At 33.3% G+C, this 20,900-nt stretch overlaps 1 protein-coding gene across 3 annotated transcripts in view; it reads right to left on the reverse strand.

Moving 5' to 3' along the window:
• Positions 1–37: 37 nt before the first annotated feature.
• Positions 38–20,900, reverse strand: part of farp1 (FERM, RhoGEF (ARHGEF) and pleckstrin domain protein 1 (chondrocyte-derived)) — a 90,272-nt gene continuing 69,409 nt past the window's right edge. For all 3 annotated transcript variants that reach the window (XM_079864055.1, XM_079864056.1, XM_079864054.1), the window contains exons 17-27: positions 20,358–20,439; positions 19,033–19,270; positions 17,314–17,444; positions 16,949–17,017; positions 15,852–15,941; positions 13,119–13,201; positions 10,804–10,916; positions 9,239–9,402; positions 3,413–3,520; positions 3,185–3,336; positions 38–1,682 (exon numbers count right to left, since the gene is read on the reverse strand). In XM_079864055.1, coding sequence (XP_079720181.1) covers positions 1,601–1,682; positions 3,185–3,336; positions 3,413–3,520; positions 9,239–9,402; positions 10,804–10,916; positions 13,119–13,201; positions 15,852–15,941; positions 16,949–17,017; positions 17,314–17,444; positions 19,033–19,270; positions 20,358–20,439 — 1,312 coding nt within the window. In that variant the 3' untranslated portion in view covers positions 38–1,600. The remainder of the gene's footprint in view (positions 1,683–3,184; positions 3,337–3,412; positions 3,521–9,238; positions 9,403–10,803; positions 10,917–13,118; positions 13,202–15,851; positions 15,942–16,948; positions 17,018–17,313; positions 17,445–19,032; positions 19,271–20,357; positions 20,440–20,900) is intronic.

Below are 20,900 nucleotides of genomic sequence, written 5' to 3' on the forward strand. Positions count from 1 at the left end.
TTTTTTGTTTTAGAAAATCAATGTAAATGACAACAAATGCAGCACATGCCATATATATATGGATTTGTTTATTCTGAACATATTCACGCACTGTCAACCATACATATCTGCCAACATAATCCATATTGGGTTTTTTAATATATATATATTTATATGCATTAAGAAAGAATTAAAATGCTTAAAAAAAGATTAAAGAAGAATTTTGGCACTCAAGCATTTAGACGAAAGGCAGCTGCTTCCTTCAGAGAAAGACTTTTCTTTTCTTGCACCATGACAGAATAATGGCTAACGATGAGGGATTGTGTGGCGTTCCCTCATAAACGAGTGTGGAGTGGTTCACAGTTAGTATCAAAACTTGTATAAAAACGTCCTACAAAAGAGAGTTTGGAAGGCAGCGTGTGCCGTAGTCTCAGGCCAGCAGAGATGATGAGAACATTACATATCCAGCTTGTGCATAGACCGGGTCACTTCACCCAGAAACTCAAGCATATTGCATCAAATCAAGAATATTTTTAGGAGCAATAAGATTTTTCATGACACGTTTTTCCCAAAATTCCTAATGTAATACAGCAATGAAAATCAATGAGTTTTATTTGAATAAAAATCAGTATAAATTCAACAACAAATTTACCTAACTAAACTAGCTATTGTACTAATATATAATAATAATAATAATGCAAATTTCAGGGAAAATTGTCATGAAAATGCAATAAAAAATAAACTTAATGGTCCTAAAGATAGGCTTTATTTTCTTCATGCAAATAAAAAGCTTAATTTCTTCCTTTTGGATTTCAGGGTGAAATATGACCTGAACATCTTTCGCCAGTTTTTTTGTGTGTGTGTGTGTCTTTTTCACTGAAATGTAGACAGAAGGTGTCAATAAACATCATTATTAAAAGCTGTGGTGTTACTATAGTTAAAAACTGTCCCAAGATTAAAAATGTCATTGAAAATTTCTCAAAGTTTACTTTTACCGGCATTTAGTTCATGAAACACTAGCAGAAGTGTAAATTTCATGTGTAAATTGTTCGTAAAACACTTCTCAGAGTAAACCATCGCATTCAATTCAATAAACCCGGTCTCACGTACACAATAGCACCCAATAAACCATTTAGAAAAGCACTCGCACATAAACTGTCACGTACAAATCAATAAAACATTCACAAAAACATCCTTCAGAGTAAATCATCACATATACCCATTGCATTCAATAAAAAAAATATAAAAAAACATTCTTGAAAGCATTCTTGTGAATTTTACGAACAATTTACACTTAGTTGCATTTCATGACTGAGGATATCGTGTCTTTCTGCACACTGAAAACTGAAAGTGTTTGACTTTTTCCTGCTGATCTCTCCACCGTGCGATGTTGATGATGATAGTAGTATCTCCTGGACTTTTCCACTGACCTCGTTATTCTCACGACTCACAAAACTTCACATCTGAACCCTTTCAAAGGCTGAATCTTCTAGAAAGTGAAACGACGATATAGCACACGAAACAATTCCCACTCAAACCCACTCATAAGAAATATGTTAGTGTGTGTTGGGAGAACCTGATTGAGAATTGTGTGTGTGTGTGTGTGTGTGTGTGTCTTTGGTCAGTAGGGATGTGGATCTTTGCGGCTGAAGGAGCGGATGTGATTGGACGAGCACGTTGCACTGCGGATCACCTCCATCCACCTACAGATCACATGACAGGAACATGAGTTAGGACTGCAGTAATAACGCACAATAATGTATGGAAAAATGCAATGAAGTTGACTTGACATTTAATACCCAGTGTTCAGGTGGACCATCTACCTGTCTGTATAATATATATGTAAGGGATAATGTAGAGCAAGGCGGTTGTTATAGCGAATAGGCGGAGGGGTCTTGAGGCGGAGCTTGAATCAGCCTGAAGGGGTTGTATTCGCTATAACAACCGCCTCGCTCTACATTATCCCGCTTATTACATGGCTACCTACCAAATAAATCAATCATTTGACAATGAAAAAGCAGAAAAAGCTTTAAAAAGCAGTTTATTGATTTAAAAACGATTGTATTGCTTCTGCTAAAGAAAATAGTCCGTTCCGTCTCTACGGTTAGAATCCTGCGTCCATAGCAACGCTCTGTTTTTCATGGCAACGGTGTGTTATCCTTCGCAGCGGTCTGTAATTTCTTGATATTCTACATTAGAATTACACCAAGCCATGTAATATATATATATACACACATAAAACATTTTTTATTATATTATTATTTTTTCAATTATATTATTTATGATTCATGCACTTTTTGTTTTAATTTGACATTTTGTATTTTTTTACTCATCTAGTTGGTTTTATCCATTTTATTTTTTTGTAGCACTTTTCTGTAAATAATATATTTTTTGTAGCATGTTTTTTTTAGAGTATTTTAGTATGGAAACATGCTACCAAAAAAAGTATAACATTTTGTTACAGAAACATATATAATTTGTTAATTTATTTTATATTCTATATATTCATGCACTGTTATATTCTGTTTCTGTAACAAAATGTTATACTTTTTTTGGTAGCATGTTTATATATATATATATATATATATATATATATATATATATATATATATATATATATATATATATATATATATTCATGCACTGTTTGCTTTTAATTTGAGATATTTTACATAGTTTTACTTATCTATTTAATTTTTTGTACTACTATTCAGAAAATAATATTAGGGATGCACAGATCTGAAAACGATAACCGATAATTCCTTATATTTGAAAGCTGATATATTGGCTGATAAATCTAAATCTGAATTTTATAGAATTTTTGAGAGCCTGATTCCAAACACAAAAGTGGTAAAAGCCAAGCACTTCAACATCGCTCCTTTCAATAGTGTTCTCATTATAATTTTATGACAGATTTGCGCTGCACATGTTGCACTGAACTGCATTTTCCTTTTCGAAGTGATTCCAGTCATATTTCAAGCATTCAAAACCCTCATGGTGAACTGAACTATCTTTTATCGGCTTAAAGATATTGGCCAAATTTTCTTACTAATAACATTAAAAATGAACATATATCGGCTGATATGGCGGCCAATATATCATGCATCGCCAAATAATATAATTGTGTAATATGTCTTTGCAATAAACTATTCTTATTCCAGGAACACACTCTAGCGTTTTGGTTGATCGGAGATCCCGTACGCACCTCTCAAACGTGTACTCGCTCTCGGATCTGAAATAGTAGACGTGTGATTTGAAATGCAGCTTGAAGACGTAGTCTTTATGGATGTTCTCGGACTCTGAGGGAATGGTGATGGAGTATCCCAGCAGAGGAAGACTGGCCAGAGGAAACTCATCCTGCAAACACACTTCCACATCAAACACGGCACAAATACTCCATTAAAAGTCATGCGAAAATGTGCGCACGTCTCACCTGGTGTGTTTTGTAGAAGAACAGGCTGAAGTTGGTGAAGACCACCCATAACTTCTGCCAACCGTTGCTGTTCTTGAACTTCCTCAGAAGATTCCCAGACAACTGATTCTGAACAATAAAGAGCAATGAGCCAATGAGAAAACAGAGAGAAGACGCTTCACACTCAACCAGGGTCCAAAATCTACAAGTCAAGTCTCCTTTATTTCTATAGCGCTTTATACAATAGATTGTTTCAAAGCAGCTTTACAGGAAAATAATGATTCAATGATGTAAACCGGGTTCAATTCTGCTGTAAAGCGGCTCTAAAAAAGAAAATAGCGTCATTGTTCAGATGAAGTCCGTTCAGTGTTGATTCAGTGTAAAGATCATCAAATATGAAACGAGTTCAGTTCATCTATTGAAGCAGCTCTGCAGAAAAGCCTAGTTCAGTTCTTCACTAACTTATTAATAGGACTTATATTATTAAATATAATATATCAAGTTTTTCAAAGTACATATTACAACATTTAGTTTAGTAATCAAATATATTTGATTTACTTGAATCTCTTATAACGTAATGCATCATTTAAATCGCAATATACAGTACAAGAGATACAATCGTGATGTAATAGGGTAGTTAATATGATCTGTCAAACAGTGTCCATTCTTCAAAATATCTTCTTTTGTGTTCGGCAGAAGAAAGAAACTCATACAGGTTTGGAACAACAGGAGGGTGTTTTAGGTGTTGAACTGTCCCTTTAAAGGGATAGTTCGGCCAAAAATGATATTTAACCCATGATTTACTCACCCTCAAGCCGTTCGAGATGCATATGTCAATCATTTTTCAGACGAACACATTTTCAGTTATTTTAGAAAATGTCTTAGATCTTTCAGTGGTTATAATGTGAAGTTATGGGGTCCACCTCCTTCAAGTCCCAAAATGTGCATGCATCCTTCACAAAAGTAACCCATCCGGCTCCAGGGGGATAAACGAAGGCCTTCTGAGGGTAATCCGTGCGGTTTTGTCGTTAAAATATACATATTTATATTTGTGAAGGATGCATGCACATTTTGGGACTTGAAGGAGGTGGACCCCATAACTTCACATTATAACCACTGAAAGATCTAAGACATTTTCTAAAATAACTGAAAATGTGTTCGTCTGAAAAATGATTGACATATGCATCTCGAACGGCTTGAGGGTGAGTAAATCATGGGTTAAATAGCATTTTTGGCCGAACTATCCCTTTAAATCACGCATAATGTTAAAATTAGGAATTTGAATGTAATGCATGATTTAAATATCTTATATCATGATTTCAATCATGCATAAAGTAAAAATTCCTGATTTTAACATTATGCATGGTTTAAATCACAATATATTCACAATTTCAAAAATTGCAGGTTACCAAAGGCAATTTTTACTCACTTGACTTGACTGTAATATTTTGTATATTTTGGACTCAAGGCATGAGACCGACAGCACAAAGTGTCACCATGTTAGTGTCAAGGACACTTCTTCCTCTAAATAGAGCTGAATCTTGAATATTCAACATCTGAATAGAGAAAGTGTCCATTCATACAGGATTCAGTTCAGTTTTAGTTTTTTGGACTATGCGTGTCAGACAGACAGCTTTGTAGTTTATTCAGCATTTCTTGACACGAACGCTGCATTTTTAAGATGCCATGTCAAGTTCATTTTATTTTACCATTCTAGCTTCTTTTGATTGTCATCATTGCAAGATCGAGTCCTGTATGAATGTCGTTTGTGCTGTTAGTGAAAGACCTGAAGAAGAGTCAAACACATTCAACACGAGAGAAACACACTGAAGTGAAGCGAACAAACACCATCACAACCCCAAGTACAGTCAGTGTTCAGAGGGACGACTAAGAGTTAGTCATTAACTATATTTATATCAGTTATTATACTGTATGTGCGAAGTAGAAAGTCCAGCTCAGGCTGTTCAGTCAGTGGCAGTGATGATATTAACGAGAAACACAGAAATCACTGATTGTGAGACACTGCGGGAATTTACAATCCACTATTAGACAAAACGGACTCATCTAAGCATTTGAAAATCCTATTATAGTATTATTACTTTACAAATGGCTTTTTTATATTTTCAGTTTTCACTTTTTTTTTTTTAAGTTTTCATTTATTTTTGGTTTAGTTTTAGTAACTTATTATGTACTTCAACTTATTTTATTTCAGTTAGTTTCCAATGTATAATTATTATTATTTATTTTTTTCTGGGAAAATATTAGTGCAGTCTATCTATTCTTTCACTAACATTTTTACAGAAACAAATAAAACAATTAATTGATATATATATATATATATATATATATATATATATTAGGGCTGTCAAACGATTAATCGCGATTAATCGCATCCAAAATAAAAGTTTGTTTTTACATAATACATGTGTGTGTATGGAGTATAATTATTTTCTATATATAAATACACACACATGCATGTATATATTTAAGAAATATTTGCATGTATATACTGTGTATATATATTTATATTATATATAATTTATATTATATATAAATATTTTATATATAAATAACACATTTTCTTAAATGTATATATGCATGTGTGTGTATTTATATATAGAAAATAATTATACTCCATACACAGACATAAATGATGTAAACACAAACTTTTATTTTGGATGCGATTAATCGCGATTAATCGTTTGACAGCCCTAATATATATATATATATATATATATATATATATATATATATATATATATATATATATATATATATATATATATATATATATATATATATATATATAATTTATTATATATATAAAAATCATGTTTTAAAGATACTACTATACAAAATGTATTATATTATAAATGTTTTAAAATGCATTTGCCATGTTTTAAAAATATTTTAATTTGCTTATAATTTATATAATTATTAAAATAAAATCTTATAACTTTAATTATTTTCTTATATAACTTCTTTAAGTTTTAGTAAATTCTAATTTTCATTTAAGTTTCAGTTTTTGATTGAATATTTGTGTATTTTATTTTATTTCAGATTTATTTCGATTACCGAAAATGATTTTTAATAGTTTTAGTTAACAATAACAACACATGTTTGAGGACGGCCCGAGCTCTTGTCCTTTGTTAAGAAGCTTAAACGCGACTTCGGTTAAAAATGCCATTAAACAGGCGGTTTATCTTCACAAACAACCGAACCGTCGCTCCGGCGCATCTTTAACTCTTCTGAATGCGCGAGTGAAGCGGTCCATGTTTTACCTCTCTACTCCTGCAGGATTCGCTAAAGGAGAGGCTTTGGACACGATACCAACACACCAGAGCGAGAGACACGGGCCCCTGGGCTCTGAGCGGGGCCACAGCGGGAGCCTCTGAGAGACTGACTGGACTAGAGCCGTCTAACACAGCAGAAGAGGAGAAGAGAAACACACACAGTCAGAGACATGACACACACACACTGGGGTTGAACAGGGACACGGAGAGAGAGAGAGAAGACCAGCACTCGTCTGATGAAGAACACGTCACACTAAAACACTGAAACAAGAGTTTAGAAGGAATCTTTCCAGTGGAAACCATTAAAACAAGATCCACTGACCTGAGAGGCAACACTCCATGAGATCAGCTTTTATTGATTATGAATATACCACGAGTGTATTGTGTGTTTTACTGCGCTGGCAATACAAATTTGTACACAAACCTAGCCTGAAAAGTTTGAAGTACTTGTAAAAGCCCGAATTTTTTTTTTATGTATGTATATATATATATACACAGACCCTTTCCAAAAAATTAGAATATCATTGAAAAGTGTATTTATTTCCATAATTCCATTCAAAATGTTAAACTTCCATAGATTATAGATTCAGGGCCCACAACTTAAACGATTTCAAGTATTTAGTTGTTTATTTGGACTTCCAGCTCATAAAACCCACGAAAACAGGATTTCCAAAAATTTGAATATTACATGAAATCACACAGTAATTACACAGTAATCCCATGGTCATTGAACCAGGTTTTGGTTCTTTTGGCAGTGTGGGCAGGTGCAAATCCTGCTGGAGAATGAAGGAAGCATGAAGTGCTCTGGAAATGTCCTGGTAGACGGCTGCGTTGACTCTGGATTTAATAAAGCACAGTGGACCAAAGTCCTCTTTTCTGATGAGAGCAAATTTTGCATCTCATTTGGAAACCAAGGTCCCAGAGTCTGGAGGAAGAATGGAGAGGCACACAATCCAAGATGCTTGAAGTCCAGTGTGAAGTTTCCACAGTCTGTGTTGGTTTGGGGAGTCATGTCATCGGCTGGTGTTGGTCCACTGTCCTGTCCACTCAACGCAGCCGTCTACCAGGACATTTCCAGAGCACTTCATGCTTCCTTCAGCAGACAAGCTTTATGGAGATGCTTCCTTCATTTTCCAGCAGGATTTGCACTGGCCCACACTGCCAAAAGAACCAAAACCTGCTTCAATGACCATGGTATCTGTAACGTTCACCAGCTGGAGTGCCCTTGAGAGTCACCAGAGGGCACTCCACATAAGACTATTATCACTCACAAACTACATTTCCCAAAACTCATCATCACTTATCACTGATCACATTCACCTGTACCTCATTCACTGATTGCATTCACCTGTGTCTCATCATCCTGTTAGTCTCAGTCTATTTATACCATGTTCATTCATTCACTCACCGCGGAGTCTTGTTTAAGTGTTACACTGCATTTCTGAGCATTCTCCTGGTTTTTGGATATCTTGCCCTGTTTCCTGGATTACTCTCTTGCCTCTGGTCCCTGCCTGTTTTGTTTGTTTGTTTGTTTTGACTGCCTGCCTGTGTATGACCCTTGCCTGTACATTGGATTACGCCTCTGCATTGCCCCGGCGTACAATTTCTGAGCGTTTTCCCTGTGTTTGCTGAACTGTTACTGAGCTTGGATTGTTTATACCGACTTCTGATTCTTCTGCTGCCTGTCTTTACCCGGATTGTTCATTGGACTGTGATTCCTGCCGCCTGCCTCGACCCTTGCCTGTTATCTGTTTCTGCTCTGAGTTTATCTCCGTTGTTCTGTCTGCCCCTGATTTACCCTGCCTGTTGATTACTGTAATAAAGCTGCAAATGGATTCTTCTGCGTCCTCCAATTCGTAACAGTATCACTGTGTAATTACTGTGTGATTTCATGTAATATTCAAATATTTTGAAATCCTGTTTTCGTGGGTTTTATGAGCTGGAAGCCCAAATTATGTACAAATAAACAACTAAATACTTGAAATCGTTTAAGTTGTGGGCCCTAGATCTATAATCTATGGAAGTTTAACGTTTTGAATGGAATTATGGAAATAAATAAATTTTTCAATGATATTCAAATTTTTTGGAAAGGGTCTGTACAAGGAAACAAATACTAAAGTCTTAATATCTTACGTAGCGCTGCTTCTCAAGCAAACTGATCTTGGATTGATAGTTTAACTGGATAATTAGACAAGAATACTCGTTAGGAACAGGATTTCCTGAAGTGAATGAAAGGTTGTTATATCTTGACCCTCATGTGTTTGTGCACACTTGCTTATTTTTACACTCAAATTTAGTGAATCTGATCATATTTTCAACAACCAATAAAACTCTCTATTTCAATTACGACGATTAACTCCAGATATGAACTCGTGGAAATAGAAACTGTGCACAAACTCCATGAGGGACCAATTACAAGTGTCGCCCTGAAAACAGAGAGAGAGAGAGAGAGAGTGTGTGAAAGGAAGGTTAAACAAACACAGAGACACAACGGAGGAAAAACACAGGACACAGAGACTGGAAGCTCAGGATCACGACGGCTTCGCTCCGGTACCTCTAACGCTACGCTAAAATCCACCATGGACACGCTGGTGCTGCGGTGCCAGCACACATGAACCGTGGTATTACCGCGGTGAGGCGTCTGCCGCTCGAGAGACGTCCGAGACGCGCTCAAGTCATCCTCTGATTCCTGGTCACCGCTAGATTCCTCAGGGGATTCTGGGAAATGTGGGAAGAACAGCCATTTAAACAGCCATCGAAAAAAATAAAAAAATAAAAAATAAAAGGTGTGGTAAAATAATAATAATATGGTGTGTAATAATACATCAAATAATTATAACAAAAAAAATTATTATTATTATATCTCATAAATAAACTACATAAAATAAATTAAAAACAATTAAATAAATAATAAATAAACTAAATTTCATAAATATATATATATAAAAAAAATACAAATACTAAATAAATGGATTTTATTATTACTTTGTGTGTACCATGTTTCTTTTGGAAGTACCATAGTACTATCAAAGTAGTACTTACAAATTTTGTTTTACTTTTATAAGACCATTATACATTTTTGTAAGCTTATTTAGTTTTTATTTAAAATAATAATAATTATTATTATTATATCTAATAAATAAACAAAGATATATGATATATACATAAATAATAACTAAACTACATTAAATAAATATATAACAAATTTAAATAAATAAATAAATAATACATCAAATAATTATAACAAAAAAAAACATTATTATTATATCTTATAAATAAACTACATAAAATAAATTAATAACAATTAAATAAATAATAAATAAACTAAATTCCATAAATATATTAAAAAATATTAAAAATAAATAAATGAATAAACCATGCATTTTTTTTCTTTGCATGTACCGTGTTTCTTTTGGAAGTACCGTGGTACTATCAAAGTAGTCCATGCAAATTACCATTATACATTTTTGTAAGCTTATTTACAGTTTTTATTTATAATAATAATAATAATAGTTATTATTATTATTAATATAATTATTATTATAACTAAAGAATGAATGAATAAATGAATTTTACAGACAATTACAACAGTCGACACTGTCCTTTGAAGTCAGAAAGGTTTTCATGAGGTTTTCACAGTGACAGTGAACAAAAACTCTCATAGGAGAGAACCGTGAGCAAACACACACTTCACAATGACATCAAACCCAACGTCCAGATGACAGGAACAATGCCAACAAAGAAAAGCAGAAGAGATTTAGTTGAATAAAGCAGAAGAAAAAGAATGTGTGTGTGTGTGTGTGTGTGTGTGTGTGTGTGTGTGTGTGTGTGTGTGTGTGTGTGTGTGTGTGTGTGTATCAGACTGGAAACCTGTGAAACATGATCCCGTGCAAACACTGCTCTGTTAATTCAGTGTACAGTGAGCACAAACTGTGTTTAACACACTCATGAACATACGCATCGTTCCACTAGACAGAAACACATCACAGCGAGAGTCGGTCAAACACACTATTCATCTGAAACATGTCATGAACTCTTTTGCAAGCATTAGAATCTAAGAGGCCGGTGTCAGATCGGTAAACTCAGTGGATGACAAGCAGGAAAGTGTGTGTGACTTACTGCCGTCAGTGAAACCACTGGACAGGATCTCGGCCGAGGCTCCGTTGCATTTGTCCGACAGTTCGATGGCCATCTTGATGTCCTCCACCCACTTGTCCATCTCAGACTCTGAACTGAGGAAGACAAGCAGATCTGTCAATCACAGAGTGAAGACACTGACACACACTGACACACACAGAGTGAAGACACTGACACACACTGACACACACAGAGTGAAGACACTGACACACACAGAGTGAAGACACTGACACACACAGAGTGAAGACACTGGTGGACACCTGACACACACAGAGTGAAGACACTGGTGGACACCTGACACACACTGACACACACAGTTACAGCAGACTGCAATACAGATTGATGAGGCTTTTTATAAAATGTTAAAAACAGCATTTTGATTAAAAAAAAACAAATATTTCACACTACATCATTAAATTATTATTATTATCATTATAAATAATAATTGTTAAATATGTGTTTATTATTATTATTAATACATTTTTTTCTTATTAAATATATAATTTAATAATATAATAATTATTAAATAAATATAATAACAATATATCATAATAATTTAACATAATAAATATTATTATAACTATAAGAAATATTATTATAACAACACCAAATTATTATACGTGTTATTATTATCATAAATATTATTAAATATTTAATAATATATAATGAAATAATAAAAACAACAACATTATTATTATTTCAATATTATTAGTCTTATTATTATTGTTAAATATATGATGATAATAATAATAATAAATAATGAAATAATAATAAAAACAACAACAATAATAACATTCTTGTTGTTTTTTTTATATTAATATTTAATTATATTTTAATATTATTTTAATAACAATATTGTTATTATTTATATAATTGATATTAAACGTATAATAATATATAATTAAATCATAATAAAAACAACAATATTAGTATTATTAAAAACAACTTAGTAATAATAAGTATTATATATTTAATACATATTTAATACAATTATTATATATTTAATAATAATCATTATTATTATATTATTTATTGTTATTATAATATTATGTATTATATTACTTTTCTTTTTTTTTACACTACTTTATAGCTTGAATTGAAGTCTGTCCACTGAGAATTCAATCTTGGATTTGTTTAATTAAACTATATAAACTACTTAAACTAACTTTAACCAAATATCCTGTAGTATTTATCAGCTTCAAACTAATTTTAGTAAATGTATTTGAAACAGCTTTTATGTGATGTTGTGATACGACAGCACTAGATCACAGAACAACACTGTATAACTCTTTATAATATACTGATATCAAGCTTGATTTATTCTGATCTGCATTTGACAACTTAACACTAGAACTGCCATGGCGGTCATTTTGACCGTTTTGAATTTTATATCTGCAATAACTTTGTTGAAAAAATAAATAAAATCCTGCTGGTACCTGACTTTTCCTAAAAGTGTCTGTATTTTCATTTAAAATGTTTTTCATATAAATTACACATAAGGCAAAAAAACGAATTAACATATTTACCTATTTCGGCCATAGACGGTCAGATTGACCGCACTGAATTTTGCGGTATTATTATACATATACCAATATACACAACAATAAAATGTGGTAAAAAATACACAAAACATATTCCACAACAAATCATTTAAATGTAATGATATTCAGAACAGAACAAGAATGAAATAATAACTATAAACAAGCCAAAATGAAATACTCTTCTTTCAAGCGAAAATGAAAGTAAGCGGCGTTAGGCTCATGTAACTCTCTAATTAGAATCAAAATGTTTCAACATTTGCGATATATTTGAATGGTAAACTATGCTTTATTACAAGCTTTGTACTTCACTCACGTTCCAATATCGACGGAAAAAATCATCCTCTTCACATCATTCTCTGCGCAAAAATGGTACGAATTGTACTAGCCTACTGACTATAAACAGAGCAGTGAAAGTTTTATATGTTAGGTTGACTATTTTATTATTATATTTTATTATGGCTATAATGAACAAGCTGCGATGTCAAGATTGCAATGCTGGAATATGGTGTGTGTGTGTGTGTGTGTGTAAGGCGCGGGCGCGATCGAACAGTGTAAACATGAAAACATGGGTTCCCATGAATTTCTCGAGCTCAACACACGATAAAAACAAAAGGACGTCAACTGCTCTGTCGGGATTTATTCATTTCTATCATTTGCACATTGAACATGAATTTGACATTTTAGGACTCGGATACTGACATGCATAAAGTCCGCTGTGTAATACTGTACCAGTTAAACTCAATCTCGATGTTTTACCTGGCGGCCACGACCACAGACTGCCGCTGTCCGAACAGAGTGAATGAATGCGGGACGCCCCACTCGTCCTCACTTTCACGGATCTACACAAACACATCAAGAAGATAGAGAAACACAGCGGTTAGTCACATGTTGACCTTGTGGACGAATCTTAAAGGGTTAGTTCACCCAAAGATGAAAACTCTGTCAGTAATTACTCTCCCTCATGTTGTTCCAACGCCGTAAGACTTTCGTTCATCTTCAGAACACAAATTAAGATATTTTTGATGAAATCTGAGAGCTGTCTCACTCCTCTATAGGCTTCTATGGGATCGAAACTTGCCGGCCCAGAAAAGTTAGTAAAGACATCGTTAAAATAGACCAAGTGACCAGGGCCGGATTAACCATTAGGGCAACTGGTCACTTGCCCAGGGGCACATGACATCTAAGGGGCCCTGACTGGTAGGAAATACACAGAAATTTAATAAAGTTATCAAACACTTTACAGTCTTCACTGCATAAAGTGCATCTACGCGGGTTCACGCAAACAAAGTCTTTCCTCGCTCCCAGCTGAACGCCAGCGATTACTAATTCGTGAAATGCACTCCCGCTGGTTGAGCGCGGTAAAGTTCGTTTTAGGTTTGATATTAGCCGGACATTTGTTCTATAGGGCCGGTAGTCTAACAAAGATATCAATAGCAAGATTAGTTTTAACATTATGTGACCATTGTATATCGACATGATGAAAATATTCATTCAAAATCATTCGTGCATTAATGCTGCATAATTATACCTGAGAATGCTTTGACGCGTTTCCACCAACTGCGGTAAACGTAGTCTATAATTTGTATTATTTAAAATTACTTTTAACATTTAAAAACAGACGTTTTCAAATCCCAAAGCTTGCAGAAGGTTCCTAATGGCAATACTGACTTTCCAGCTTTCCTGGTAGCCTTGAGTGAATTAACATGTCTAAGAAAATGATTCATAAAACGTATAAATATCAGCCTATGTTTACTTTCGTCACTGACACAGACGAAAATGAAAAGACAAAGTTCAGCTTTAGGAGGGGAAGAAATAGGGCAGGATAAGGAGACTGAGAGAAAAAGAAATATGAAGATGAGGAGAGAGCCGGTATTGACAAATAATCTAATGACAAGGTTTTAAAGCTAGCCTATTTCTTATAATTTTTTGGCCTTCAAAAGTCCTAAATTGCACATATGTAGATCAGAGAAAACCAAATTTTCTCATGCCCCCGAACCCCCCTAACTACGGGGGGACCTTGAGTCTTGTTGCCCAGGGCACAGAAAATTGTTAATCCGGCCCTGCAAGTGACTCCAGTGGCTCGACCTTAAGTTCATTAAGTGACGAGAATACTTTTTGTGCAAAAAACAAACAAAACTATCGACTTTATTCAACTCTTCATTTTCTTCTGTGTTTCTCTGAGTGAGTTGACGTAGTGTGACAGCGCAGCGCTTCTGGGTTTGTACGTCAGAACGCAGGCTCACTATTGGCCAGCATCACACACATGACCAGCGTCGGCCAATAGTGAGCCGGCGTTCTGGCGTACAACCCAGAAGCGCTGCGCTGTTACACTACGTCAACTCACTCAGAGAAACACAGAAGAAAATCAATAGTTGAATGAAGTCGTTAGTTTTGGGGTTTTTTGTGCACTTTTCATCGCTTGATGAACTTAAGGTTGAGCCACTGTAGTCACTTAGACTATTTTAACAATGTCTTTACTAACTTTTCTGGGCCGGCAAGTTTCGATCCCATAGAAGCCTATGAAGGAGTGAGACAGCTCTCAGATTTCATCAAAAATATCTTAATTTGTGTTCCGAAGATGAACGAAAGTCTTATGGCGTTTGAACAACATGAGGGAGAGTAATTACTGACAGAGTTTTCATTTTTGGGTGAACTAACCCTTTAAGTCAGAAGAACATGAAGGGATCTTGTCATTGAGGTTATTTTGGGCCCTGATTCTCCTGTACCGAGGTCTGGAAGACAAGTGTTCATTATTCTTCAATTAAAACTCAAGAAATCTGAATGCTGCGTGTTTCTGGATAATTGACCCGTCGCAGGGAGTTTGATTGACAGGCGATCTGACCAATCATAATCCACCATCCGCCGAATCCGCCATATTTGTCCGACAAAGCAGTGAGGAGAGTTAGTAGATTAACGTTGGAGGATTTAAACTTGAAAAACGGAGTGTACTGACGTCAACACTCCTTCTGATGTTCATTCATGTTTATTTGATGCTATAAATGAACTAGAAGGAAGAGATGATCGGTTCACGAGCAGCTTTAACTGAGGCTCTAGCGATCTGTCAGACACATTAAAGAGCCACAAAATGGGATTTATTGTTTAAATTTCTTTAAAAAATGACCAAATTTGAAAGCTGAGACTTTGTTTCATATTAAAAGTACCCTGGTCTGTCCTGTCTGTCAGTGTGTTGTCAGTGTCCTCTCTGCTCCACGATGTGTTTCACTGTGTGAGAACATGGTGTGGCGTGAGAGGGGCGTGGCTTGTCGGACATAGCAACAGTAACTAAAGGGGGCGGGTCTTTGCGAACAGTCAATTACATTTACATACAATACGCAATTTACTGAGACGCGCTGGAGCTGCAGAACAATAGATCTCCTGTCTGTGTGAATGTAGAGACGGAGGCAGAGGGAATATTGTGCTGTTCACTGAGTTGAGTACTGAACGTTAAAGTCACAATATATGGACCAAAATTAATCAAAAAATACCCACCGTCATGCCATACAGAGGAAGCTGGCCGTGAACTTTGAACTGATTAGATGCCGTCATCCCGCGACTCGTGTACATCAGAACATCATTGAACTGCAAACAATTTCAAGATGTGAAAGGAAAACATTAGGATTCGTTATTTTAGCTCTCGTAAAACCATCAAGAAAGATGATTCACTTCAGCCAGGAGTCTAAGGCACTTGAATATCATTAAATATTGAAGAATATCATGGTATTACTATAGTAGATGTCCAAAAGACATGATAATATCATGGATAAATAAAATCAACACTTATAAAATAAAAATAACAAATAAATATAGCATAATCATTTAATATAATAAATAATATTATAAGTATAATACATACTATTATAACAACAACAAATTATAAATATTAAATATATGACAATATGTAATTAAATAATGATTAAAACAACAACAATATTATTATTATTAGTGTTACTATTATCATTAAATATATAATATACAAATAAATAATATTCTTGTTATAATATAAATAATAATATTCTTGTAGTTATTGTTATTATTATTATTATTATATACTTTTATATTATTTTATAATACTATTAATAATAGTTTAATTATTATTATAATTACTAATAAAATAAAAATATATAAAACCAAATTAAATTAAATTAATTAAAAATATAAAATAATCCAAAAATAAATAATTAAAAATAAAACAAATAATAAAACATAAATTACACAAATTATAGAATAAAAAACAACAACAAATGATTAAATAAAACAAACAACATTTTAAAAAAATAAAATTAATAAAAAAATAACAGTTAAAAAATAAATAAATTATCAAATAAAGAATTCATAAAATAATATAAATCAAAATTAATTAAAATATCAAAACAAAAAATTAAATAAAACAGTAACATTCAAGTACCTTCGTACTATTCACTGTACGTATATATACTCAATATATATTCAGAATAAAATACCAGCACAGTACTTTTATTCAGAGCTGCCACAAAGTCTGAATAGGTTATAATAACTAACTAACTAACTAACTAACTAATAGACGACTAGTATTATCTGACTAGTGTATGAGAGTGAGCGACTCTTACCAGGAAGAACATCCTCTGCTGAAGACCTTTTCCAGAGAGTTTGCTGAGACAACCGAGCCTGATAAACTCCTGCCAGAACAGACACAAGCAGGTCAACGAGAGAGAGAGACTACAACACGTTCACATTATATATATATATATATATATATATATATCAGTATATCAGTATGTATATCAGATCAGAACAGTTTCTTAACTACTTTTAAATAATCTCCTAAATCTCCTAAAAATGTATTTTCCATGGCTTTCAATTCACTGTGAGCTTCTGCCATAAATGTGTGTTTTGCCCTGTGTTTCTTCATTTTCTATGTTGTTCAGCACTGCTGTTTTTAAATGTGCAATATAACTTGATTTCGAGAACTGACCCGTCCAGGAACGGCGAGACTGTCGACGCCAACGAGGTCCTTCTTGAGCTCCAGAAGTTTCTGGAAGTTCTCCATCTTAATGAGGGTGCCGTGAAGCTGCACAACCATCTCAGAAATATCAGCAAGCGCAGCTGGAACAGACAAAAGTCACGATTAGAAGGAAGTCTCGGACACCTGACGGCAGGGCTCGACGTTAACGCTTGTCCGCTTGTCCGGGACAAGTGGATTTTTTAAAGGGACAACGAATTTTTGAGTCAAAGATTCAATGACCCTTTCATAAACAAATGCCTCATTCTTGAATGAATGAGTCGTTTGATCGAATCGTTTGAATGAATGATTCAATGACTCGCTCATTAAGACGTTCCCCTGCCGCCACCTACTGGAGGTTTAGTGTTATGTTTAAAAGTAAAATTCTTTACAACATTTCTTATTTGTATATTCAAAAATATTTAAAGCAATCTCATACCATTATTTAATGCAGTTGTAATTTTTTTAGTGTGTCTTTTATTCTAATTAAATTTATTGATCAAATTTAGGAATTTGAAATGAAAGATGAAGCATACATTTAATAAGATCAGGGGGGAAGGTGCAGATATAACAATATGCAGATTTAATATACATATACATATATATATATATACAGTACAGGCCAAAAGTTTGGACACATTACTATTTTTAATGTTTTTGAAAGAAGTTTCTTCTGCTCATCAAGCCTGCATTTATTTGATCAAAAATACAGAAAAAAATGTAATATTGTGATATATTATTACAATTTAAAATAATTGGTTTTCAATTTATTATACTTTAAATTATCATTTATTTCGGTGATGCAAAGCTGAATTTTCAGGATCATTACTCCAGTCTATCAAATGATCCTTTAGAAATCATTCTAATATGATGATTCATTATCAAAGTTGCAAACAGTTCTGCTGCTTAATATTTTTTCATAACCTGTGATACTTTTTAGGATACTTTGATGAATAAAAAAAAGAAAAAGAAAAAAGAAAAGAAAAAAAAAGAAGCAAATGTTTTCAAGATAGAAATCTTTTATAACAACAATATACACTACTGGTCAGTAATTTGGGGTCAGTAATTTTTTTCTTTATTTTTTTTTAAATAAATCAATATTTTTATTCAGCAAGGATGTGTTAAATTGATAAAAAGTGATAATAAAGAAGATTTATATAAAAAAAATAAAAAAATTATTTTGAATAAATGCAGTTCTTTTTAACCTTTTATTCATCAAATATATTAGGCAGCAGAACTGTTTCCAACACTCATAATAAATCAGAACATTAGAATAATTTCTAAAGGATCATGTGATAGACTGGAGTAATGATCCTGAAAATTCAGCTTTGCATCACCGAAATAAATGATAATTTAAAGTATAATAAATTGAAAACCAATTATTTTAAATTGTAATAATATATCACAATATTACATTTTTTTCTGTATTTTTGATCAAATAAATGCAGGCTTGATGAGCAGAAGAAACTTCTTTCAAAAACATTAAAAATAGTAATGTGTCCAAACTTTTGGCCTGTACTGTATATATATATATATATAGCTAATTGAACACTGATGAGAATATTGAGTATATATTGAGACAATTGTCTTTTTTCTGGACAAGTGAATGACAAATTTACTTGTCTGAAGGACAAAAAAGAAAAGTCTTAATGTGGAGCCCTGCTGACGGCGTGAAAGCGTCGGGTCGCGCACCTCGCGAGTCTCTGAAGTCGTCGTGTGTCGGTGGATAGTGTTTGCAGAGGCGCTCCAGGATCTGCTTGTAGTGCATGAGACGGTGAAGCGGGCGAAGGAAGAAGATGTTGAGCGGCAGGTAACAGACTTTCTGAAGCTCAAAGTCTCGACACAAACTCTCCAGCTTCCGGGACGAGTGGCTCATTCTCTCCAGCTCCAGCAACGCCTCCGAATGCTTCTGAAGATGAGCCGTCAGCAGCTGAGGACACAGAGACGACCAGCTCAAACATCTGTGATGATGCTCAGAACACTACGCTACGGTATTAACTAACACTATTCAAAACAATTCTGTTGAAGTCTATCATTTTATCCCTTAAAACTCATGTTTGGTCACCAAAATGACATATTTAAAAGTTTTTTCCTTGAAAAAAGGAAATAGTTTTGTGCCTTGAAATAGCTTGAATGTAACTCGACACCCTTGCCTCAAGGTATTAACTAAAACTATTCAAAACACGATAAACCTGAAAACCAAAATAAACCTGAAATTTAATCAAATCGAAATATTAGTTGAAAATTTGAAATGTTGACATAAACTGTTGAAGTTTAAGCAGTAAAATTATTAACTGGAAATAAATAAAAACTATTAAATAAAAAAAATGTAAATAAAAAAATTAAATTAAATCTAACTAGCAATATTTAAAAAAATAAAATTAAATAAAATTAAATAAGCAAACTAAATGACGAAATTACAAAAAAAAAAAAAAATTAACCTGAAATATAAAAATATAAAAATAAAAGCTAATTCAAAATATTAATAAAACTAAAATAGCACTGTATTAAATTACCATCATACCATAACCAAAAATGCACTACTGAATGATGATACTCTATTATAATATTATAGTATTCTTTGTAAATACCATGGTATCTGAACATTAATCATACAGTATGGAGTTTAGTATAGTACAGTATATATATATATATATATATATATATATATATATATATATATATATATATATATATATATATATATATATATATATATATATATATATATATATATATTGTGCTTATGTGGTTATATATACTGTATGTATATATTATGTATATATACACAAACTATATATATATATATATATATATATATATATATATGTGTGTGTGTGTATTATATTATATTGTGTTTATGACGTTTTCAAACATTTGTATGTCACACAGTGAAAGCACTGAGGCACATGAACACATTTCATAGAGAAATTCAAGAGGGAAAAGCAAGATGCCCATTGTGAATATCTCACTGATATGAAAGAAAGGCATTCTCAGAGAGATGTAGATGTTCTGACCTTCAAACCCTGGATGTTCTTCAGCATGACGTCCCCGACGCGCTGGTAATCTCCTTTAATGTGAGCGTTCGATCTGCCTTCCCTGAGAACAATCAACACAAGCGTTTTGTGACTGAAGCAAATGTTGTACAGCAACAAACATGCTAAAATGCTACAGATATCCTATTAGCCATATTTTATGCCCAAAATATTTAACTACAACACTGGTAATAAAACCAAAACTTGGAATCAGTCACCACTGTCATTAAATCAGACAGAAATGAAATGACAAAATGAAGTTCAATGCAGAGATTTAAAAGCTTTGTTGGAGTGAATAATGAAGATCTGTTCCTCACACTTCAGAAAACTTGTAATATAGTCTTATTGACGTATTGATTATAATATTAAGGATTTTTGCCCTTGTTTGTGCTTGACAGCCCCAGTCTCTACTTACTTTCACTGAATAAGCATCTTGCACATTCTGCTAAACATCGACATTTATGTTTGACAGAAGAGAGTAAGTCGCACAGGTTTGAAAAAAATAAGGCTGAGTTTTAATTTTGG

This window comes from Squalius cephalus, assembly GCF_949319135.1.
Source record: "Squalius cephalus genome assembly, chromosome: 2".
NCBI classification, from domain to species: Eukaryota; Metazoa; Chordata; class Actinopteri; order Cypriniformes; family Leuciscidae; genus Squalius; species Squalius cephalus.